Source organism: Hemitrygon akajei, chromosome 13, assembly GCF_048418815.1.
Source record: "Hemitrygon akajei chromosome 13, sHemAka1.3, whole genome shotgun sequence".
NCBI classification, from domain to species: Eukaryota; Metazoa; Chordata; class Chondrichthyes; order Myliobatiformes; family Dasyatidae; genus Hemitrygon; species Hemitrygon akajei.
Window position 1 is genome coordinate 108654248 of NC_133136.1, and position 25155 is coordinate 108679402.

Sequence of the window (25155 nt, forward strand, 5' to 3'; positions counted from 1 at the left end):
GAATGCCTCCTATGGTCAATCTCAACACTGAAATAATTGAAAAACAGGGAGGTGCTGCTGACTTGAGAAGATGTTAAATTCCTTTTGCACCATTTAGTATAGTCTTGTCCATTGCCCTGTGTTACTTGATTACTAAAGAAACTTTTCTTTTTAAAAAGCAAAGGGTAAATAATTTCAACCTCTGAAGTATCAAAGTAGGGTTACAAGTGTGGGAGCTGGCTTTTCAAATGCTTGAAACCATCAAAGACTTATCACTGTATACCTTTGATTTAGGAGAAAAACTGGAATGCAAAACACTATAATATCTGGGTTCATCATCTTAAACTACATGGCAATGGAGCTAAGTATTTAGCTACATATCAAACTGTCTACGTGATATTAATGATTTATTATTTATAAGGTTTGATTCCATACATTAGGACATACCCTTAAATGATAGTGTTATCTTCAAGCAACAGTCTCCAAATTCTTCAGATTTCTTGGTTCCCACTCATTTATATATGTTACTATCATCTTAATGCTCTTTGAACACTCCAAATGCTTCAGTTGGATGTGCTGGTTGAATGTTCTCTTTCAGTATTTTGAAACTTTATTTGAAGTTTTTACTTTCACTGAAAATAGGTGCAGTTATTTGGAAAAGATTTTTGATGTTTGATAGCTGCTTGAATATCAGACCTGTAATAAAAGGTTGCCAATGTGCAGTTCATCGTATATTATTATGTTCCCAAACCCATCCAGTGATTGTAATCTCAGAAGGAAAGATGGAATCCCCTTAAAAGTATGACAGCTGGTTTTAGTGACACTGATAATTTGAGAAGCTTTTTTCTGTTAAAGACCTTGGTTCTTAATATAATTGAATGTCCAAGAAATAGATAATGGTTGTGATATATCTGATCTTGTCTTGTCCATAACATTTCTGAGGGGCTTTGTTTGCAGAGGAACCTGCGCTGCTTCAAGCAAAGTTTCTACATTAGGTTCAGTGTGCTTGGAAGAGAGTCTCTTAATCTCTAGCCTGGGCTTTGCCAAAAATGAAATGAGGCCTCACACCCACCAGGATTAGACACTTCGGAGAATTCAGATCAGGGTGTTATACCCAAAACCATGCACATTTTGAAAAGTATGACGATGACCAGAGGTTCAGGTGGAATTAATGCTGTTCAGCCATTCAAGCTGAAGAGAACCAAACCAAGCACTGTGCCTCTCCAACACTACATCCCCTCTGTTACTTGGGGATCTGGTTCTCAGATCTTCCAAGCAGGAAATCAGGTTTATGATCCAAAATCTGATAAATTGGTTGGCGATTTTAGACACAGGAGATTCTGCAGAAGCTGGAAATCTTGAACAATGCACGCAAAATGTTGGAGGAGCTCAGCAGGTCAGGCAGCATCTATGGAGGAGAATAAACAAAATGACATTTAGGGCCAAGAGCTTTCATCAGGACCCTTCATCTAAAGGTCTTAAATTATTTTAGATCTCCAGATTAGAAGGTGAAGCTTAGTTGTTTTTTGTTTTATTTCCCTGAATGCCTGGGATATTTTAAGATTTATAAGAGTCTCGTCACTGACCCCATAAATCCCTCCTTGGCTCTGTCTATCACAGACTGTCAGAGCTGTACTTACTGTGCTGTCTGGAGCCCAATTATCTTTCAGATCTCCTTTCAGGACTTAAGGGTAAGAGGGCCAGTGAGATAGGAACTCTGCATCTGGCCCAGTTAAGACTGTGATCTCAAGCAGCAGGTTTTGTTCTGAATGCCACTAAGGCAGTTCAGGCTGGGTTTAAATAATTGAAGTTCTGTGTTCTTCTGAGTGAATTGTACTAGTGGGGTAATGACAGAATAATTACTGTATTTCCAGCTCTACTCCCAGTTGCCTAAATCATGGACTAAGCACACATTGTAAAATGAAAAACCATCCATCTAACTGTGGAAGCCCAGCAGAGTTAATGTGGAGAACTTATATAAACCCAGGGTTTAAGTTGAGTTGTTGACCACATAGATTATTGATCCCAAATGAACTCTGTGAAAACTGCATTGTTAGTCCTTTAGCATTTGCTGAAGTATTATATGAGCAGAGGAGATGGGTACAGAAGTAGGTCATAAAACTCCTCAAAGCTGCTCCATCAGTCAGTAAGACCATGTGATGTCACACATTGCACCTTATCCCTTCATTTCTTCCATTATCGGTGGGGTAAAGAATTGATAAAATTGTGAGTCAGGATGGTATTATTACAGATTTTTCTGCTGGAAGGTTGGCCCTCATAAGACTATATTTTGAAAACCTAACTGATAATTTGTAAAATTATTTGCCTTAAAGTGTGTTCAAATATTGTATTCTTCCACTATATCACTTGACTACAACACGGAATGTACTTCAGTTCCCACTTATTGCAGTCCACGCCTCCTTCAGTTAATCTTGCACGTACATATAATTGACTTTATTTGCCTCTTGTCATATGTCATTGCAAAGATGAACCCATGAAAAGGACAAACAAGGGAGTATCCTTGTAGATTCATTTTGAAAAGGTTCAAACAAGCAAAATTGAACACTTGCCATGAAAAGCCAAGCATGTAGAATTTTATTTTAAGCAGATTAAGTAATCTAGTCATTACTGTTGGAGCAGAAATTTTAAAGCAGAAGGGGTTTGAGAAAAGTAGCTGGAACTGCAGCTGGAAGCCCAATGTGAATGCTGCAGATGGAGAATTTTGCTTTAATGTACTGTATGTCCCACAGTCACTGAGCAGTGCAATACCATCTGTTTCTGTGCGGGTAGATGGAGCAGCGTTACTGCTTCTCATGAAATCCACAGCTGAAGCATATTTTAAAGGGATGAAAGATAGTCTGCTTCCTCTTCTGAATGCGTGTCAGTCGGCTCTGTTTGTTACATTTTGTTTTATCAAAACGGTTGCCATAAGAACATTTGTTTCTAAATACTGACGCGATAAATCAAGCTGGCTCGTTCACTCTCGTAAAAACATGCACTTTGGAATAAATCCTGTGAAAACAAGACAGGGCCATTGTAGCATCAGTTTTAGGATATACAAGAACATTGAAGATTCACCCTTAATGCGAACTGCTTCAACTCCACATGGGTAAAATATTAACATGGTATGCACTCCTTTCCAAATGAGGACGAGTGAAAATAAGCAACAGACAGCATTTCCTCAATATGCTGATGGTACAGTTAATCAAGTATTAAATACAAATCTCTAAAGCTATATATATCTTGCACATATTGTGGTTGTTTTAGTCCAAGTCATCCATTTTCAGAACTGTGTACAGACATCCTTCCTGTTGCATGGAATCTAATGAGTCAATGAAGGAAATCGTATTGATTACGAATTGTTGTTGCTTGTGGCCAAATAGTGTGCTTTCATTGACAGCAGTTCCCTCACTTAAATCTTTCATCTTTGTTCTTTTTCATATATGTCAATTGCAATGGAACTAATATTGTTTGTTTAACAACAAACAAGAGAAAATCTGCAGATGCTGGAAATCTGAGCAACACACACAAAATGCTGGAAAAGCCAAGCAAGCAAGCCAAGCAGCATCTATGGAAAAGAGTACAGTTGATGTTTCGGGCTGAGACCCTTCAGCAAGACTGGAGAAAGGTCTTGGCCTGATACGTCGACTGTACTCTTTTCCATAGATGCTGAGTTCCTCCAGCATTTTATGAGTGTCTGTTTTAACAGTGCACATCAAGAGTGGTAGGTTTAAAACAATGCTAAGATATTCCGAGCTCTCTCGGCATTAAACACAAATAGCAAAGCTTTAAATCGTATCTGTATTAAAATTATCTGCACCCCATTCTTCTGGTAAGTAAGATAACACCATCAAACCATTAATTTCTGATTTAGCAGAGCTAAAATTGAAAAACTCATTTGTGTGTGCAGTGAGATGTACGGATTCAGTGATCAAACCAGCTCTGCACTAATTTGTTTCTTGGTTTTGGAGTAAACAAGCTGCCAGTCTGTGGAGGTTTAGATAAAGAAATCCAATGAAGGAAAGACAAATTACCTTTTGGACTTCATTCAAGTTGGCTTTTGGATGCTTTGGAAGCCTGTTCATTGAAAATGATGAATGAGAATAAAGATAAATATCGTGAAAAGAGGAGAGAATGTTATTATTGGAAAACCATTATGCCAAATTTGATTTGACATTTTATGAACCCCAGCACAAAGCTGGATGTGTAATTGTTTTCATTACAAAGCTTTGGTGAGACTCGTGTGACTTTGCGTCTGCTCAGTGTATGCGTAGTGATCTATGCTGAATTGATTCAAAACATTTCTTGCCGAGCTGTAATGTGCACATACTTCCTAGACTGGGAAATTTAAGCCCAGTCCCGGGCTCCATCTTTCTATTTGGTACTAGTATTGAACATTAAGTTATTAAATGGTTTGTTTAAAGTTTCTGCAAAAGCTGTGCTTGCATTTTCAAATGTTGCCCTGTACTGGACTTTTAAGAGGTTGTATTGTGGCAAACCTGCTTTTCTACAGATTGTCTATGTAAAAGTATGCTTTGCAAGGAGAAAATTTGGACAATAAATGAAATCACTTTCTTAACCTTTGCTTGCTTAAATTTAAAAAAATGCCTGCTTCAAAGAGAACAGTCTGATGCTTGGTATCAAACTGAGTCCCCAGCATCCCTTCCCCCATCTGTGCAGAGCCTTCCTGGCATAATCCAAGTATTTGAAATGCTCTGAATTTACATTTTTCTCTTTTCTTTCATTGTATAGTGTGGAAGCATAATTACACATATGTTGATATTATGTAAATACCTTATATTTCAACAGAACAACACCTCCCTCCCTCTATTGCTCAATTGATGTACTACTGGAATTTGAACTCCAGGCAAATCTGCTAAATGGTTGCTGCATGCAGCACCAACGTCAACTCAGGAGTTGCAAAAAAAATATTAAAATTTGGATATCATTGGTTTAAGAAACAGTGGTAGCAATTTGCTTCCCGAGAAGAATGTTAAAAAATCTGACCTGCAAATTTTGCAGATGGCAGTTGCATGCTTGACTGGCTGGAGTGTGCAGAAGAGTGTGAGACAGGTCACACAGAAAAGTTGGGGATAATAGTGCAGACATATTTCCTGGAGACCCCACCCTCTGATTAGTAACTACCTGAGGTAGTCCTCCACAAATTCCAATTTCATTCCCCTCACGTTGTCAAAATATTATCTCCCCCCACCCCCACCCACACTTCAACCACTCAACCAGGGGCAATTTGCAGTAACCAACTAAGTTATCAATGCAGCTGTGGGAGGATACTGAAGCACCTGAAAGAAGACCACACTCACAGGCGATGCCCAAGGTCAGCTTTGAAACCGGATATTTGGTGTTGTAAGGCAAGGACCCAACTGCCTGTACCACTCTGCTGGTTGGCATCTGCATAGTCAGGAGAGCTGCTTCCATTTTACATATAGAACTTGATATTTATAAATGAAGGATTATCTCAAGGAATGTCAAAATATCAAATAATTGGTCAATAACAAGTCACATAGTGCAAACAACTTTCTGTGCAGAAATATTTTAGTAATGGAATCTAAAAGGAAAGTTGTGGTTATTAAACTTTTGAATAGTTACATTTTTGCCATTTTAATCATTTGTCTATATAAAAGTATGATCTGAAACCTATAAAGTAAACTTCTGATTGACCTTGGCGAAGTCTAATCCATTTGACTTTTGGCTTTGTGGAACATGTTCACTGAATCTTTAGAGAACGGGATAAACAAGAGGATTTTCAGCACAATACCACGGAAAATCATCGTAACAAAGTGATGTACAACATTACTATGTGATTTTTCAAACAAACTATTTTCCAAAAAGCTCACATCATTTCAATATCCTCCTTTGTTTGTGAAAGAATTTTTGTGCTAAACATTAATAATTGACATGAAACCATTAAGACCATAAAGACATAGAAACAGAACTAGGCCACTTGGACCATCCAGTTTGCTCTGCTATTCCATCACGGCTGATTTATAATCTCTCTCAACCCCATTCTCCTGCCTTCTCCCTGTCACCTTTGACAGCCTGGCCAATCAAAAACTCATCTACCTCTGCTTTAGATATACCCAATAACTTGGCTTCCATAGCCATCTGTTGTGATGAATTCCACAGGTTCACCACCCTATGGCTAAAGAAATTCCTTCTCATCTCTGTTCTAAACGGATGTCTCTAATTTAAGTTTGTGCCCGCTGCTCCTGGACTTCCCCACTATAGCAAACAACCTCTCCACATCCTCTCTATCCAGACCTTTCAATATTCAATAGGTTTCAATAAGACCTCCCTATTATAAATTCCAGCGAGTACAGGTCCAGAGCCACCAAACTCGTTTCATATGATAACCCTTTCATTCTCAGAATCATTCTCATGACCCGCTCCAATGCCAACACCTCTTAGATAAAGGGAACAAAATGGCTCCCAATAGTCCAAGCATGGTCTCACATCCTTGCTCTTATATTCTAGTCCTCACAAAATGAATGCTAATACAGTCGGCCCTCCTTATCCATGGGTTCCGCATGCGCGGATTCAACCAACCGCAGACCGGGAAAACCCAGAAGTTCTCTCTCCAGCGTGTACAGACCTTTCTTTCTTGTCATTATTCCATAAACAATACTGCATAACAACTGTTTACATAGCACTTACATTGTATTAGGGATTAAAAGTAATCTAGAGATGATTTAAAGTATACGGGAGGATGTGCATAGGTTACCGCAGATTGGGAATTTTAAAAATGGAAGTTCTCTAAGTCGGGACAGGTACATCTGGTATTATTTAGCATCAGTTAGTCAAATGTTTGTCTTAGTATATAGTATATATTTTACTTTTCTATGCATATAAAACACTTAAGAAGCATATATATTTCAATAATTAAACCACTGCATCTCTTAGTAGTAATTGTAGCTTTCATAGGAGCAGGGTCTTTCACATGCTCCATTATTCTCACTTTATCCTTTTAAATTGTTCCGATCATTGACCGACTGTAGCCTAATGCTTTTCCAATGACCGATGGCGTTTCACCTCTTTTCGATTGCTTTATTATTTCCACTTTATTTTCAATCGTGATCGTTTTCTGGAACAGAAACACTGCGAGCGGCGGGTCCCGAGCTCCACCCCACTGAGACAGGTTAAATAAGGTTCAGAGCTCCACCAGGTCCTAAAGTCCATCGACCTACGCATCCATGTTTTTTGGTATCCATGGGGGGTCCCAGAGCCAATCTCCCGCAAATAAGGAGGGCCGACTGTATTTCATTTGCCTTCCTCACCACCAACTCAACCTTCAAGTTAAGCTTTAAGGAATCTTGCATAAGGACTCACAAATTCCTTTGCATCTCTGACTTTTAAATTTGCTCCCCATTTAGAAAATAGTCTATGCATGACTATACACTTCCCTACATCTGCCACTTCTTTGTCCATTCTCCCAATCCAAGTCCTTCTGTGCTTCCTCAACACTTCTTCCCCTCCACCTACCTTCATATCATTTGTATACGACCACAAAGCCTTCAATTTCTTCATCCAAATCATTGACATAACATGAATAAAGCTGTCCCAACACTGACCCTTGCAGAACACCACAGTCACTGGCAGCCAATTAGAAAAGGTCCCTTTTATTCTCACTCATTGCCCCTGACAGTCAGCCAGTCTTCTATCCATGCTAGTATCTTTCTTGTAATAACATGGGCTTTTATCTTGTTAAGCACCCTCATGTGTGGCACCTTATCAAAGGCCTTTTGAAAATCCCAGTAAACAACATTTGCTGACTCTCATTTGTCTATCCTGTTTGTTATTTCATCAAATAATTGATTGTCAGGCAAGACTTCCATTTAAGGAAACCATGCTGACAGACCTATTTTATCATTAGTCTTCAAGTACCCTGAAACCTCATCATTAATAATGGACTCCAACATCATTCCAACCTCTGAAGTCAGACCAACTTGCCTATAATTTCCTTTATTTTATCTCCCTCCCTTCTTAAAGAGTGGAATGACATTTGCAATTTTCCATTCCTCAGGAACTATTCCAGAATCTAGCAATTCTTGAAAGATCTTCATACTAGTGCCTCCACAATATCTTCAGCAACCTTTTTCCAAACCCTGAGATGTAGTCCATCTGGTCCAGGTGACTTATTTATCTTCAGACCTTCCAGCTTCCCAAGCACCTTCTCCTTAGTGACAGCAATAACACTCACTTCTGCCCCTGACACTCTCAAAATTCGGGCATACTGCTAGTTTCTTCCACAGTGAAGACTGATGCAAAATACTTCCTAAGTTTGTCTCCTATTTCTTTGTTTCTCCCATTACTACCTCCCCTGCGACATTTTCCAGCAGTCCAATATCCACTCTCACCTCTCTTTACTCTTCATATATCTTTTTGTATCCTCTTTTATATTATTGGCTAACAACTTCATATTCTATCTTTTCTCTCCTTATGGCTTTCTTAGTTGCCTTCTATTCATTTTTACAACCTTCCCAATCCTCTCACTTCCCACTAATTTTCACTTATATTTTATGCCCTCACTTTTCCTTTTATGCTGTCTTTGACTTCCTTTGTCAGCCACAGTTATGTTATCCTCCCTTTAGATCATTTCTTCATCTTTGGGATGTATCTGTCCTGCGTGTTCAGTATTGCACCCAGACACTCTACCATTGCTGTTCTGCCACCTTCCATCTAGTGTCCCTTTCAAACAACTTTGGCCTTCCCTTTCAAACACCTTCCCTTTCAAACAACTTTGGCCAGCTCTTCTCTCATGCCTTAACTCCACTGTACTACTGATGCATTTGACACTACATCACTACATTTTAATTTCTACTTTTGCACTACTTATTTAATTTAACATTTAATTATGTATTGCATTGCGCTGCTACCATGAAATCAACACATTTCACAACATCTGCTGGAGATATTAAACCTGATTCTGATTCTCCCTCTCGAACTGCAGGGTGAATTCTCATCATATTATGATCACTATTCCCCTAAGGGTTCCTTTACCTTAAGCACTCTCGTCAAATCTGTTTCTTTCACACAGCACCCAATCCAGAGTAGCTTTTACCCCCCGAGAGGGCTCAACCACAAGTGGCTATAAAAGCCATCTCATAGGCATTCTACAAATTTACTCTCTTGGGATCCAGCATCAACCTGATTTTCCCAATCTACCTGCATATTGAAATCACCATGACTATTGTAACATTTTCCTTATCACATGCTCTTTCTATCTCCAGTTGTGATTTGTGCCTTACACCCTGCTTACCATTCAGAGGCCAGTGTATATCTCTCATCAGGGTTCCTTTCACCCTTGCAGCTTCCTTACTTTACCCACAAAGATTATACATCTTCCAATCCTATGTGACCTCTTCCTAAGGATTTGATTTCATTTTTACCAATAGTGCCACCCTAACCCCTTAGCCTTCCTGCCTGCCCTTCTGATACAAAGTGTATCCTTGGATGTTGAGTCTTTCTGCTACGTCTCAGTGATGCCCACAACATCATACCTGCCAACCTCTAACTGGGCTACAAGATCATCTACCTCTTTCTGTATACTGCGTAATTCAAATATAACACCTTCAGTCCTGTATTCATCAACCTTTTCAATCTTGCCCTGGGTTACATTTAAGCTCATTTAAACCCTAAGAGAATTTTGCCCTGTCACCTGCATGCTCTTCCTTACAGTGACAGCTATCAACTCTAATAGTAATGTGCACTAAGATCTGATTGAGTTGTGCACAAGGTTTAATTCAACATACTAGAATTCATTATACATCTTCATTTGCCTGTTGTAAACTTTTGAACATATACTCAGTAATTTTAAATTTACCCAGGCCTATTGTCATATTGTCACAAAGGATGACTTCAGTAGAAGGCTCTGCATTAGCTTAGCTTGCATTATCCCTGCAAGCGCAAATGCTACATCTGTCCCCACACCTCCCCCCTTACCACCATTCCGGGCCCCAGACAGTCCTTCCAGGTGAGGCAACACTTCACCTGCGAGTCTGCTGGAGTTGTCTATTGCATCCGGTGCTCCCGGTGCAGCCTCCTCTACATCGGCGAGACTCGACGCAGATTGGGGGACCACTTCGTCGAGCACCTCCGCTCCGTCCGTCACAACAGACAGGACCTCCCGGTTGCCACCCACTTCAACTCTGCCTCTCATTCCCATTCGGATATGTCCATACATGGCCTCCTCTACTGCCATGATGAGGCCAAACTCAGGTTGGAGGAGCAACACCTCATCTACCGTCTGGGTAGCCTCCAGCCTGGTGGTATGAACATTGAATTCTCCAATTTCCGGTAATTCCCTCCCCCTCCCCCTTCCCTATCCCAGGTCCCTCTCTGCCTCTCTCCCCTTTCAACTTCCTGCTTCTTTATCTCTACAGTTCTTTCATGCTTATCCCCTCCCCCCCCCCTTTATCTTTCCTCTGATTGGTTTTCCACCCGGGCGCCTCTAGGCCCGACCCCCTCCCCTATCTCTATTACTGGGCTTTGGCCCTCTCTTCCCCTCCATTCCTGATGAAGGGTCTCGGCCCGAAACGTTGGCTACTCTTTTCTCACGGATGCTGCCTGACCTGCTGAGTTCTTCCAGCATTGTGTACGTATTCTTTGATCCACAGCATCTGCAGTTGTATTTTTGTGTTCTGCATTAGCTTAGTGTGTGGCAGACTGCAAGATTAAGGAAACAGAAAACAGTGCAAGCAGCTAGTCCATGAGACAATAGACCTATCTGAATGATTGTTGTTAAAACCTGGGACATTAAGGTGACTGTTTCTCCCCAGTCTAACAGCGACTTTCTGACTCAGTGAGCGTTTTCAATCATTCCCTGAAGATAAAGCAATCTGCTTTATTTTTAATTCGGATTGCATCTTTCACTTGATTGGTTGGTTGGCTTATTATTATTGTCGTATGTGCCAAGATAGAGTTTAGGTTGTTGCTTTACATACACTTCACACAGATCATTTCATCATTTCAGTTCATTGAGGTAATACAAGGGAAAATCAATGCAAAATATAGTGTTACAGTTACAGACAGAGTGCAACGCAGGCAGAGGTGCAATGCCACAACAAGGTAGATTGTGAGCTAAAGAGGCCATCTTCTTTTACAAGAGGACTGTTCAGTAGGCTTAGTACAGTGGGACAGAAACTGTTTTTGATCCTCGTGGTACATGTTTTCAGGAGGGAGTACCAACAGAGGAATTACATCTCTACCTTACTGCTGAATATTAGAAAATATAGCTAAAATAGGAGTTCTATATCCGGTCTTACAAAAATCCTGTTAACAGGCTTGATTCAATCTGGGAAATTGGTTTATTGACACATTGTCATGGTGCTCTCTCAGAGGACTGGAGCCAGATGCAGAGAAACGGCAGGCTTTCTCTATTATGGAGGTCACTGGCACCAAGAGTTGCAGATGGCAGGCTCACCGTTCGAACCAGGAGCAGAGGAATGGCAGGATCCCCAGGAAGAGATGGAAATGAGGTTAGACAGAGCCTCAGAGGAGTGACTGAGCGATACTGCGAGACGATTCACCCTCTCTGACACTATGACTCCCCCAGACACTGATCACAGAATGTGGGAAACATGTGCTAGCCACAATTAATTTAACATGATTAGACCAAAAACACAAGGGCTTAGCAACTTTTCTTCAGATATTGATAGGTAAATACAGGTGCCCAAGAACATCAACGCTCTATACAAAACCTCAGGGCTCATGACACACGTATACCCGAGGTCCGATGAGAAACATCTTGCATGATTACTACTGTATATTACAGAAGTGTTTTGGGACAGTACAAGGTAAAACAGTAATACAAAGTGTCACAGTTACAGAGAAAGTGAGCACGACAAACAATAAGTTACAAGGGCATAAGGTGAAGAGTCCTTTCTAATGATTCTACCCCACTGTTATAAGACCATTGAACTGGGGAATGGAAGTCGCCCTTGAGGTTGATGGTATGTGATTTCAGGTTTTTTGTACCTTATGCCCAAGGGGAGAAGTAATTGTGCCCAAAGTGGATGGGTCTTTAATTATGCTCACAGTTTTACTAAGACAGTAAGAAGTGTGCACAAAGTGGAGGCGGGGGGGGGGGGGGGGCTGGTTTCCTTTTGCTCTAAGCTGTGTCCAGAACTCTATGGTTTCTTGTAATCATAGGTAGAGCAGTTGTGATAACAAGCTCTGATGCATCCCAATAGGATGTATTTTATGGTGTATCAGTAAAAGTTTCTGAATGTTAGAGGGGACATACCAGATTCCTTTAGCCTTCTGAGGAAGTTGAGGTGCTGGTGAGCTTTCTAGCTGTGCCATCAATGTGGTTGCAGCAGGACAGGCTAAAACTGATGCTCACTCCGAGGAGCTTGAAGCTCTCAAACTTCTCGACCCCAGCACTGTCGAGCATGTGCAACATACCCCTTCATGAACTCAGTGGCCAACTCTTCTGTTTTGCCGACATGTGGAAAAATTGTTGTTTCTAGGCTGTCTGTCATCGTTGTGTACACCGACTGATTGTTATTTGCCCACTGCAGTGGTATCAACTGCAAACTAGTAGATGGAGTTAGAGTAGAAACGGGCCGTGCACTCATGAGTGTACAGGAGGCAGAGTAGGGAGCTGAGGACACAACCTTGTGGGCCACCAATGTTCAGAATCATTGTAGTGGAGGTCTTGCTACCCATCCTTACTGATTTGTGATCTGTTGGTCAAGAAATCAAGAATCCAGTTGCAAAGGAAGGTTTTCCTACCACTTTTCCTCTGGTAGGGGAGTCTAAGACCAGAGAATGCAGCCTCAGCATGGAGGTGTTCTTTAAGAATGGAAATGAGGAGGAATTTCTTTAGCCAGAGAGTGGTGAATCTGTGGAATTCATTGCTACAGGTGGCTGTGGAGGGCAAGTCACTGGGTATATTTAAGCAACACACACAAAATGCCGGTGGAACACAGCAAGCCAGGCAACATCTATAGAGAGAAGCACTGTCGACGTTTCGGGCCGAGACCCGTCAGTCCTGACGAAGGGTCTCGGCCCGAAACGTCGACAGTGCTTCTCCCTATAGATGCTGCCTGGCCTGCTGTGTTCCACCAGCATTTTGTGTGTGTTGCTTGAATTTCCAGCATCTGCAGATTTCCTCGGGTATATTTAAGGCAGGGATTGATTGATTCTTGATTAGTTAGGGCTTCAAGGAATACGGGGAAAAGGTGGGAGAATGGGGCTGAGAGGGACATGGATCAGCCATGATGAAATAGTGGAGCAGACTCAATGGGCCAAATGGCCTAATTGTGCTCCTGTATAATAGTATTAAGTGCCAGATCCGTGAGTTTGGAGATGACTTTGCTTGAAGATGTAATACTGAAGGCAGGGCCGTGGTCAATAAGCAATAGTATAATGCAGGTGTCTTCACTTTCCAGATGTTTCAAAGCTGAGTATGAGGCCAGGAAGATCTTGTTGAAACTTCAAATATATATTGTTGTTAATATTTCTAAATTAATTTTAAGATGTTTTAAGGAAGAAGTGTGAATGTTTAATTTTACTTAAATCCCATTTACACTGAGCACACACCAAACATTGTTTTTATATATTATATCTATTGTTAAAGTACAAAATTATTGTACCCTATCTCAAATTAGAAAGGTCTTTCTTCCTAAGTGTTGTGGCTGACAGCACTACCCTGGTTTCAATTCCAAGTCATTCAAGTGTGTAATAAGAATCGAACAAGAGTGTAGTGGAATGTTGCACATAGGCCTAAAAATTGCTTCCATGGTCATCTTTGTGTGTCGTTGTGCTGGATGTAAAAGTTGGTAAAACATCGGAGGACCAAAAAACAAGATGACCAAACTGCTGGAATAGGAAATCTGGGCATACCCCTGGAAATTGATTAACCATGCAAACTACCACTCTAAAGATTCATGATATCCATAGAAGCTAATCAGATCAATCTGACCTAAATCTGATGAGCTCATCATCACGTTGCCTTGGCTCCAGCCGCAGAGACAGAGCAAAGACATGCTGAATTCTGTTCTTTAGGACCTTTCGAATAAAGTTGTTTAAGAAAGATCCCCAAATCAAAGAAATGAAGTGAACCCTGTGGGAAGAAATACCTCACAGCATGAATAAAACTTAAATTAGGCATAATATTCAGTATCTGTATAAAAAGGATATATTACATTAAATAAACTAAATAAAGTACCATTTATTTCCAAATCAATCAAAGACCAGGGTGACTATTGAACCTTACACACGATGAGAGTTGTAAACGACACCAAGCCTGAATTTTCTTTGTACATCCAGTCACGGAAACAGCCACTGCATCCAGGCTTGGACTCGTAGGTAAACTATGGACCAGGGCTTAATACCTCTTACTTGTTATACCAGCCCTCCCAATAGATTCTGAGGCCAATGGGAAAGAGGTTATCAAGCTCAGAGGTACCTCTCCTGATCTGTGCCCACTCTAATGCAGATGATTTCTCTGGCTACAAGTGATGATACTGTCAGTACAAGCCCATCTGGGTCATGGTGAAGTAACCAGGGCTTCCAACATAATCTCACATTGCAGACTTTGGAAGGTCTGGAGATTTTTGGGGAGCAAAATTTATATTTGAAATCATTATACACAATGTTCATATGTGCACAATTAACTCTCATGTGTTTCCATTATTATTTCATAGCAATTGGACCTTCACCCATGTGCAAACATTTATGACAATATTAATATTTAATTTATAGCATTGATACTTGCATTTAAAAATCTCCAACTATTGCCTAAAAGCCTTGAACATAAATTGATTTAGCACATCTATTTCTTACAACAGGCATCTGATTATAAATTCCTTTTAAAAATATTATTAAATAAAACTTGTTCAGGAGACTCATTAATTTTGATTAACCCACTGGTGAAGAGTACTGCATTGATAGTCTTTTGGTAAAGGAGCAGAAGAAGCGCAATATGACAAAGATATAGAGCAACACTCGTCAGCTTACATTCTTTCTTGCTGAAGCAATTTGCCGGTAAAACTCCATTTTTTCATTTAGCTTACTGGCACAAGCTTTAAATACAGATCTGGACAAGTGCAGGAATGCTAATGGTGAGAGCAAACAGTGCAAATTAGGTTCAAACAAATGGCTTTTTGCCAGAAGAGAGAGAATATTTCTGAAAGCATTTGAGTGGTAGGGAAACAGAGAACCTCAGCCAAGGCTAAAGGGAGAAGGTGAAGAAACGAGAATGAAATGAAAAGAAGCTGCAGGCAGATCAGTACCACAGCTGATCTCAGCCTGAAAGTGGTGGTGTTCCAATATTGAGTGGATGTCTCTATGCCACTGCACGTACCAATTCACAGAGATTGGCATTGTAGCCAAGTTTTAGACCACAGTAGACTGTTAATGTCACAGGATATGCCAGCTCTATCCTACACAGTAGCTTAAGACATCTTTCTAGCACAGTACTATTAAAGACTCTTGTCTCATCTTAACTCAGCAGTAAATACTCCTCATGTTACTTGGCAAACAGATGCCAACATGTTGATTGCAACTTAGTTGTTGCAATCAATCAACTAGGATTTGTTATATTTTATATTTTCTTACAACATTTGGCCTGTGGAGTCTATGCCAGGTCTCAGAATGTCCCCATCCCATTCACCCACATTCCCTCCAGTCTGTCCTCTATCATACACCCCTTAATTCCCCGCTAGTTCTCGTATTGCCCACTTGCAGTACTGACAATTTATAGTGGACAGTCAACCCTCAAATACGTGGATATGATGTGGTTATGGGGGGAACATGCAAACTCAGTGCCCAGTCTCTCCAAAACATCTGCATTTTCCGCTGGTGTTGTGCACATTCAGTACAGCATCACAGAGCTAATGGTGAATTGGCCTGCTGCCTCACAGTATATTCCTTTTTCTACTTGTGCAGTATCCAAGCAGGTATTTTAGATATGTCTCCTATTTTTTTGCAAGTTATCTTTTATTATTCTGCTCTGTCCAGTCTCAAACCTGGGCCTCCCTCAAACCACTACCATATTAACTTAAAGGCATCCCAGTAAAGGATGAAGCTGCAAAATAGCCATTTGTTGCTTGAGAACTAGTTCTAAAGCCCCAAAAATATGAACTGTTTCCTTCTGTTTCAGCCCTACAGTTATGGGTTGACTTCTTCAATTGTCAATATTTCTTTTATCTCTGCAGCATGGTTACTACAGAACTTGCTTAAAAAGACTAAAATTTATGTTTAATTTGTAAAAAGGATTGTTATAAAATTAAAGTTGTAGTTCACTAATGTTACCACTGTGAATGAATTTTGTTGTTTAGGATGCAGAAAGAGTTGACTGAATCCCACTGTGTTTTTGCTTTTTCCTGACACAGCATCTTAGTGATTCTCCTACTTCAGTCTTCCTGAAGTTGAGTATGTTCACTCGTTCCTGAAATAAAGCATTCCACTTTCAAACACCTATTTGTATCATTTTCTGTGGCTCTAGCTTCACTCCCTTTGTGATTGCTTTAAAATCGATAAACTAGAACAAACTTAGCCCTGTTATCTAGCTAAAACTGATCAGGAATTAAAAAGAAATAAATGCTCTAATTTCCTTTTAAGTATGTATCTTTCTAAATGTCTCAATTGATAAGTTCCTTGAAATGTAGAAAAACTACAGCTCTGACATGCTGTTACCAAAGATAACAAGTGGGTTGAAATTCAAAAGGCAATTACATGACCAGTCCAAGCCATTTATGTTCATTCATACAGAATCTACAATTGGCCATTTGTAATATCAGTTTGATTATTGTGATTGTCTCTATTTTTCTATCTGGAAGTCACAAAATTTACTCTTAAATAACTTTTTTTACACGTACTGCTTCTATGTCATGTAATATCTTATATCCTACAAAATCTTCAGTAAATGAACCCAGATCATTTCTTTAGGTCTTCATCATTTTGGTCTTTAATACTATGGTTCAGCAGCAAAGCAACAATCATTACCACGGGCATGATAGAGACCTCCCCCTAATGATGTAAGGATCTGAAGTGATTGTCCGACATACATATAACATAGTTTCATTGGGGTCTGATGGTATTTGAAGCAATACTTACCATTTATTATGCCATTAAAAAATTGCCTCGACCCAATGTAAAAACATGTAAGATTTTCACAGTATCGAACAGAAGTACTGAGTTGTCGGAAATTTGAATCCCTTACAGTGATTTATTGTGATGCAAAAGGCCGCAGCTGGTGCAGCCTGCAGTGGTGCACTGAGTCACTGCCAGCAGGCGCAGGATGTCTGTGTTAAATTGTGCATGTGCATAAATCCCAAAGTTGCTGTTGGTTCCATTGAGTAATGGTGGTGCATGCCTGACGTTGTTCCTGCCAAGTGCAGCCTGGTACACTGATATCATGCCTTGCTTCTGCACTGCTTGAATGCCAACATTTTCTCTAGGTCATTGGACCTGGTATTCAAAATGTGGTGTTGGCATTCTGTGACTCTCTTCTGGCTGTGTCTTTCACTTTCCTATGGAGCTGATTGATTGCCATCTGGAAATCAGAGAAAGATATCGCACAGAAATGGACCATTTTGGCTCAGCTTGTCCATACCAACCATGATGCCCATCCACATTAATCTCATTTGCCTCCATTAGGGCACCATTCCTCGATGCTTTTCCTATCTAAGTACTTGTAAAAATACCTTTGAGATGTTGTAATTGTATCTGCCTCCAATATCTTCCCTGGCATATCGTTCCTGATAACCACCACCCTTTGTGTGTATAAAGTTATACCTCGATTTCCTTTAAATTTCTCCCTTCTCGTTTCAAACCAGTACCTTCTAGTTCTAGACTCCCCTCCCCTGGGAAAAATATTGTGGCTATTTGTCTTGCATGTGACCCTCATTATTTGGTAAAGTCACCCTCTCCCTTTTATGTTCCAGTGACAATAATCTCAGCCTATCCAATCTTTCCTTATAATCACACTCTTCCATTCCAGGGATCCTGCTGAAACTGCTCCACTGCACCCTGCAATGTGCCTCGTTAATAGCTGCTAGAAGTTGTTCTGCTATTTATGGGCCTTTCTTTTCACAAATGGAGATAATTTTTGTTGTATCTTGTGTTGATCATTAGTTGCTATTATTGAGCCAAGACTCATGTAAAACTTAGTTCAATCATTGAAAAGTTTGTCTTCAATAAGCAGTGCATTTTAATGAGAAGTTTCATCCAGTTGGTAACAATTCAATTTATAACCGCTTTATGTTAAGATATGGAATTTGCAGCAAGTTAGCTAGAGAACTGATGTAAAGATGTAGTATTTGAAAGTGATTCTCCATCAGCCTTCAGGCAATGAGTTAAGCTCAAATAATAGATGCTTCTTATTGTAAAATCTCACAACTACCCTTTTTGTTCCTGCTTCAGTAGACGTTGTCAAAGCTACAATTAAGTATTTATTGGCATAAAAATGTAATAATATCACACTGTTTATCTTGGAGGAATATAATATCATTAGTAGGATCATTTACCACAGATGGCAACTTTAAAACCCTTTTGTTTTTAACAGTGATTCAAATTGAGGATTACTCAATATCCTGAGATAATGTTGTCTAACATTTTGGTTAATACTTAACTAGGTTCTTTGACAGCAGGTTAGTCAGAGATCTTATGATTCTGTTAGTCAATATGTAAGTACTTGCTATCATGATACTTTGCTGAATCTCTCAAATGTAGGCAACTTCACTTGTCATTGTTTGTATAATATTGTGTTACAAATAACATTACCTATTTGGAAGGAATTGCAATGAAGTCAAAACATATCAAAATATATCTTACTACCTTTACATCCCATTAAAAGTCATAATGAGAAAAGTCAACAGTGCTAACTGGCTGCATCACTGCCTGGTATGGGAACTGTACCTCCCTTAATCACAGGACTCTGCAGAGAGTGGTGCAGACAGACCAGTGCATCTGTTGATGTGAACTTCCCATGACTCAGGACATTTACAAAGACAGGTGTGTCAAAAGGGCCTGAAGATTCACTGGGACTCGAATCACCCAACCACAAACTGTTCCAGCTGCTATCATCCAGGAAGCAGTACCACAGCATGAAAGCCAGGACCAACAGGCTCCGGGACAGCTTCTTCCACCAGGCCATCAGACTGATTAATTCATGCTGATACAATTGTATTTCTATGTTATATTGACTGTCCTGTTACACATACTGTTTATTATAAATTACTATAAATTGCACATTGCACATTTAGACAGAGACATAATGTAAAGATTTTTACTCCTCATGTATATGAAGGATGTAAGTAATAAAGTCAAATCAATTCAATGTCATTATAAACATGGGAAAGTCTTCAGATGCTGGAAATCCAAAGCAATACACACAAAATGCTGGAGGAACTCAGCAGGTCAGGCAGCATCTATGGAAATGAATAAACAATCAGCGTTTCAAGCTGAGATCCTCCTTCAGTACTGTAAGAGAATGGTTATGAGGCGGAAAAGTTATCAGGGTAGTCAGATGTTTGATAATAAAACTAAAGTTTGATAATAAAACATTAAGCTGACTGCAATCTTCTAATATTGAGAACTTTGATTCCCGGAAATTATTTCCAAATTTTTGTTTTTACACAGAGGTAGGGCTTCTGGGACATTTCGCATGATCAGTCAGAATTAACTTTGCACCTAAACATTTTCCTTCTCTCTCTCACGCACATTCAGACATCAATCCATTATTGGCTTCCATCTCGAACACACTCACAACAATCCTCTTCCCACTCCGTCACTTGCACACAATAACTTACAAATACCACATTAATATGATGAAAAGAAATCATTTTAGTAAGGTCAGCAGGTGATTTCATCCAATGCATCAGCTCGTGCCTGCATGTTACCTAGGTCTTGCTCTAAGCTGATATGTGCAATTCATTGGCTGAAGGGACCTAAATGAAATGAAATAGGTGTAATCATTACTGAACACACCCACTTCTGACCACAGCATGGAAGGATGATTGTTGATAAAACAGCTACAGGTGGTTGTGCCACGGAGGCATCCTGTGGAGTTTTTGCAAAGATATCCTAGGAATGAAATGATTGCTCTCCAGCAGCTATAACCAGTGCCTTCTGTACAGCTTGACACCAAACCTGGAGCATTTTCCGCATCGTGCCCATTGATTTCGGCTTTGTCAGGATTCCTTGATGACTCACTTGGCCAAATATCTCGATGATGTCAAAGGTGGTCATTGTTCTCACATTGCTTCCGAAACTCTGCTCTTTGGTTCATGTTTGTACTAAGCTTTTGATGGACTCAAGAGTCAGGTGGTCCTGGTGAAGTCAACTAAGCATTAGCGAGTAACAGTTAATACTGCAGTTGCCAGCGCCTTCCAGTGCTCTGATGGTAATTGAGCTATGATGTCAAATCAGTCCAAAAGTCACAGATGTGAAAACATTTACATTTATTTGACATGCAGCACTTAAAAAGGAATAGGCTATCAGCATTTATAGGGCAAGGCAGTAAATACATGCAGCGAGGAAGTCCTGCTGTGAAATAACATTTTTGATATTGAAAAGAAATCCAGAAAACACTTTGAACTCTTTATACACTTCCAAAGTAAGTAAGACCTAGGAAGCCAGCAGCCAATATGTATTATTTGGTTTCAGTGATATTGAGAGAGGGATAAATATTGTCTGGTGATCCTTAAGATCTTTTATATCCACCCACAAAAAGGACCTCTATTTATCATGAAGGATTGAGAGTGCTGTAACTGAAATCTGGTGCAACTAGCAAGATGTGAAAGGTGGTGGGGTTTGTGGTCAGGGAGCATCCACGGAGAGAAATGGACAGTTGACATATTGTGGAAAAATCTTTTATTGCTTCAGATCCTCCTCCTCCTGTTTCAAATATGCAGCCAATTTTGGCTTTCAAGATGAAATATTTCACCTCAAACACTGTTCATTCAATCTCTTTCATAAATAGACTTTTCCTAAGTACATGGAAGGACAATATCTATTTCCACGGCAACCTCACATAGCCAATCAAGAAGGCAAACCAAGAACAAAAAGAGTGAATACATATTTTACTTTGGTACTGATGCTCGTCTGAATTACTGTGAGAAGCACTAAGTGAGATCCCTTTGAACAAGTTTTGCTGCAGTCCGAATGGGATGCGCACTGTCCTGGGTCCTGCAGAAACTGAGTATTGATTAAGCTTATTGAATAATATGGTAGTGTAACTTGAAGAAGTGGGATACCTTTAAATGTTAAATGGGTTCTCGCTCACCAAAATATGCCTCCACCTGGTGACCATAACAGAGTACAGTCATAGCAAACATGAGTGAATTCAAAAATCTATTAAAATCAGTACTCTGGTGGCTGTGGGTATGAATGCTATTTGTCATCAGGAGTGTTGTTTGGGGTGGTTCTCTGAAGTTCCAGAAGGTTGACCTGTGTTGTTGGTTGGGTCCGGCTGGGTCGAGAGTACATATTTAACTGCATTTAAAGGTGACTACCCAGTACACGTTGGCCCCATCAGTGTTGGTAAGGTCACAAGCATTTTCCTTATTGAAGGGCCATTAGGATCATGCCTATGGTGCTTTCCCGCTGAAGAGGATGCCCGTTGTTTTGTAAGTGTGGTAAGCTACCATTTGTGGTGTTACATGGCCAATTAGTTTATTTGGAAAGTAATTGTGGGAAAAAAATGTAATGCTTAGTAGTTGAAGCATTTGACCAAATTTCCTCACTGTTTTTCATTTGTCCCTGTTGTTTTCAAAATCTCCAGTTCCATGGATTGTGATTGCTTTCTGATGTAAATTAGAGTCAGCAAACTAATTCTTGGAATTGAGGATTCTCTCTGCTAAATGGGTCTCTGCAATGTGTGGAGGTGATGTGATCCAAAAACAAGGTATGGAAGTTGATGGAAAGACAAATAGATTATTAATTACAAGGTGGTATGTTTCTTTGCTGAAAATTAATTATGAGCCTTATGTATAAAATAATAATAATCTAGGCATCAGTATTTGATGTGCATGTCAGAGCATGTCAACAGTTTAATCTGTCAGAACCCTGGAAAACACTCCAACTCAGTCAACACTGATCTACGAGGTTGTGTGGGACTAATTAGGCTAAACTATTGTGTGGGTAGCAGAGAGGGAGGGATAGTGAGATTGGTTTGATAGTCCAGGAAATGTGAGGGAAGCAGAGGAGCCAGCTAACGGAATGATTTTCGCTGCATATACTCGGTGTATTTGTTGATGGAGAAGAGATGTTAATGTCGAGAAAAGGTGATCCTGATTCAGCTTAGAAAGAGAACTGGTTTAACGCTGTTGTACGCTTAAATCTGTTGTGAGCAATGGGAATGAGGAAGCAAAAACAGGGTCAAAGTGGTTTTGGCAGTGGGAGGTGGGAATACAAGGTAGAAAAATGTTAAGGGTTTACAAGGAACCAGGGAATGAATCAGCCAATCAATATAAATGATAAATATATGACCAAATGTTCTACTTTTGGAAATTTGCAAGTACAATTTAATTGAGGAAATCTGTCTGACCCCTACAATAAAATTATGTGAACTTGTCTATTAGTTTCTGGTATCCAGCACAGTGATTCTCATGGGGGTCTGACAGTGAAGAAAATTTCAAGGTCAGTTTTGGGTATGCAATTGTTTACAGACCAGAGCAATGATGTGGCAAGATGCCACAACCAGTGCTGCAGTTGCTCTGGAGAAAGCACAGTTGCCTATCCAAATCATTTAAACTGGCATGAAGCACAGACAGCTAAATCGAGCCTGAACTCCCCTCGCAGCTTCCCTGGGAATTTCAGTGTCAATTTTTGGCACAATCAGTGGAAATCTGTGCTCAGAATGTTTGCTACTTAACTCATTTGTGCATTTGTTTGGTGAGTGGATTTTTTTGATGTACGTTTTTTCCTAAGCGTTTGGATTGACAGATGAGAACTCAAAAAATTGCTTATTAGTACTGTAGAACTGCATTACAATATAGTAAAAAAAGAGACCACTTATTATGTAAATAAATTTTAATTTGTGCCCATGGTAATACTTGACATCTCTGTCACAGCGACAATATGAAATTGGAAAGAACTTGATTATGAATCGGACAGCTAGCAGAAGCCTACAATAGCTTTTGGCACCAGTGGCATCTGAATTTACTATTCAAATACACCCAACATTTCTGGACATGTTTTTGATGGGAGACCCTTAATGTTGTGAAGATGGGATTTTAGTTGAAATTATGTATAATTCTTCTAAAGAAGTTTTGTGTTTCATCTATTGTAGGAGACTACTGAGACTTCAACTTACAATTATGTTTAAGTGCAGCTATATATTTTAACAGTTAATAATCTTTACACAGCTCTGTTGAAATATGTATGCAGTGCCTGCTGTCAAATCTGTGGAAAATTGAAGTGCTATCGGCTGGTATTCTTTATCAAATAGGTAATAAAGCTGGCGTTCAGTACAGTGTGTATTGTTTTAAAGATGTTCTGTTAGTGTAAAGAGGGCTTTATTGAAAACAGTATAGTGTACAGCTTACTGGGTTCACGCTACTGATTGCTCTAGCTGACCTTCACACACACACAAAATGTTTCGAGAGAGACTGGTCCTACTGAAGCAATGCTCAGTATCTGAATATTAAATATTTCTTGTACCTCAACCCCAGAGGTCATGGAGCTGGCCACGTGCCTGTTGTTAGCTATCTGATTTGCAGTCATGCAACTCTTCCTATTTCACATTGTCTCCGCTGCTGCTTTGCATAGCTGCCCCCCCCCCCCCCCATCCTGCTCACTAACTACAGCCTTGGTCAGCCGGGAGCTGGTGCGCAGTTCATTTTGCAGTGACCCTGTGACCCTAGCTGGCACTGGCTGACCCGTTTTCTGCAGAGCAGTGAGCAGATGACTTCCCATTCCTCGCTGATAGAGTCATGGGAGCAACAGCAGAACACAAGTGGTGTTTACCAGATGCAGATGTATCTGCAGTAAATTCAAGGCAGCTGTAACTACTGAGTATCATGCTAATTGCCTCCCACTCAAATGGATTACATTTATATTCAAGGTGAGCAGAAGTCTTTGCCTTTCTCTCTGAAAGATCCTTTCCTGTGACAGCTTCATGGAGCTCTTCACTACAGTGTACAGTTAACTGCACAAAGACCACACTGCTGGTTCAAGTTGAAATTGTCTTAAACCAGGTCCGCTAAGTTGTGGTTGGCTGATTGATAATCTGGTGTGATTGATTAATAGTCAACTGTTTTCACACATATATTTTGTATAGCATTAACTGTTTGATTACTAATTTCTCAGAGTCAGAATCCAGTTTAATATCACTGACATATGCTGTGAAATGTGTCGCTATGTGGCAGCAGTACAGTGCAAGGGGAAAATCGCTTTAAGTTACAACAAATAGTTCAAAAAGGAAATAGCAAGGTAGTGTTGATGGGTTCTTGGACCTCTAGAAATCTTCCTAAAACATTGGATCTGGGTTGTCAGGCTCCTGTACCACCTTCTCCCTGACAGTAGGAATGAGAAGAGGGCAGGTCCCAGATGGTGAGAATGGTGGATCTCAGGTTCTTGAGACAGTGCCTTTTGAAGATGTCCGCCATGGTGGGAAGGCTTCTGCCCATGAGGGAGCTGACAACCCTCTGCAGGCAGTTACACCATCAGGCCTGTTTCCTTGCAAGGGTTCACTCTCTTGAAGGATGTTCTAATGTCGGCCCCTGAGACAGAGAATATAGCGTTGCCAGATGCTGTGGGAATTCACACAGGTGTAGTTTTATTCTCCCTTTCAAAGCGTGTGTAAAAGTTATTGAGCGCATCAGGGAATTAATGGCATAGACAACGTTTTCAGTTAAGGAAACTGAACTGCAGAAGGACACCTTTAACCTCATCACACAATGTAATAGAGCTGTCTTCAGCAAGTGTCTGTGCTCTTGATAAGTTTACTGTTGTACATTGAAGTGAGGCACATGAGTGGTGTTTCTTTGACCAAGTGCAGGAAACTTTTGAGTGAAGCTTATAAGAAGGAAAAGGCATGGTAAATGTTATGGAATGACAGTGAAAGAATACAGCTAATTGAAGCCAACAGGAAAAAGGATTGAAACAGTTTCTGAAAACATATTGCATTGTTTGGGAAAGTAACAGTTTGAGTTGCCGGGCCAATAATACTGATCATTTTAAATGTTTCTTCGTATATAATCCAAAGCA

The 25155-nt window shown here is 40.1% G+C and overlaps 1 protein-coding gene across 4 annotated transcripts in view; it reads left to right on the forward strand.

Moving 5' to 3' along the window:
- arhgap24 (Rho GTPase activating protein 24) overlaps positions 1-25155 on the forward strand; it is a 465634-nt gene that overhangs the window by 289242 nt on the left and 151237 nt on the right. The window contains exon 1 of one of the 4 annotated variants that reach the window (XM_073065245.1): positions 22733-22839. The exons of 2 other annotated variants lie outside the window; for them this stretch is intronic. Coding sequence is in view for 1 of the 2 variants with exons in the window: in XM_073065243.1 (XP_072921344.1) it covers positions 23989-24010 (22 nt within the window). In the remaining variant the exon portion in view is untranslated. Of the gene's footprint in view, positions 1-22732; positions 22840-23878; positions 24011-25155 lie in introns of those variants that run through there. One more of the 4 variants, XM_073065243.1, reaches the window with a different exon arrangement.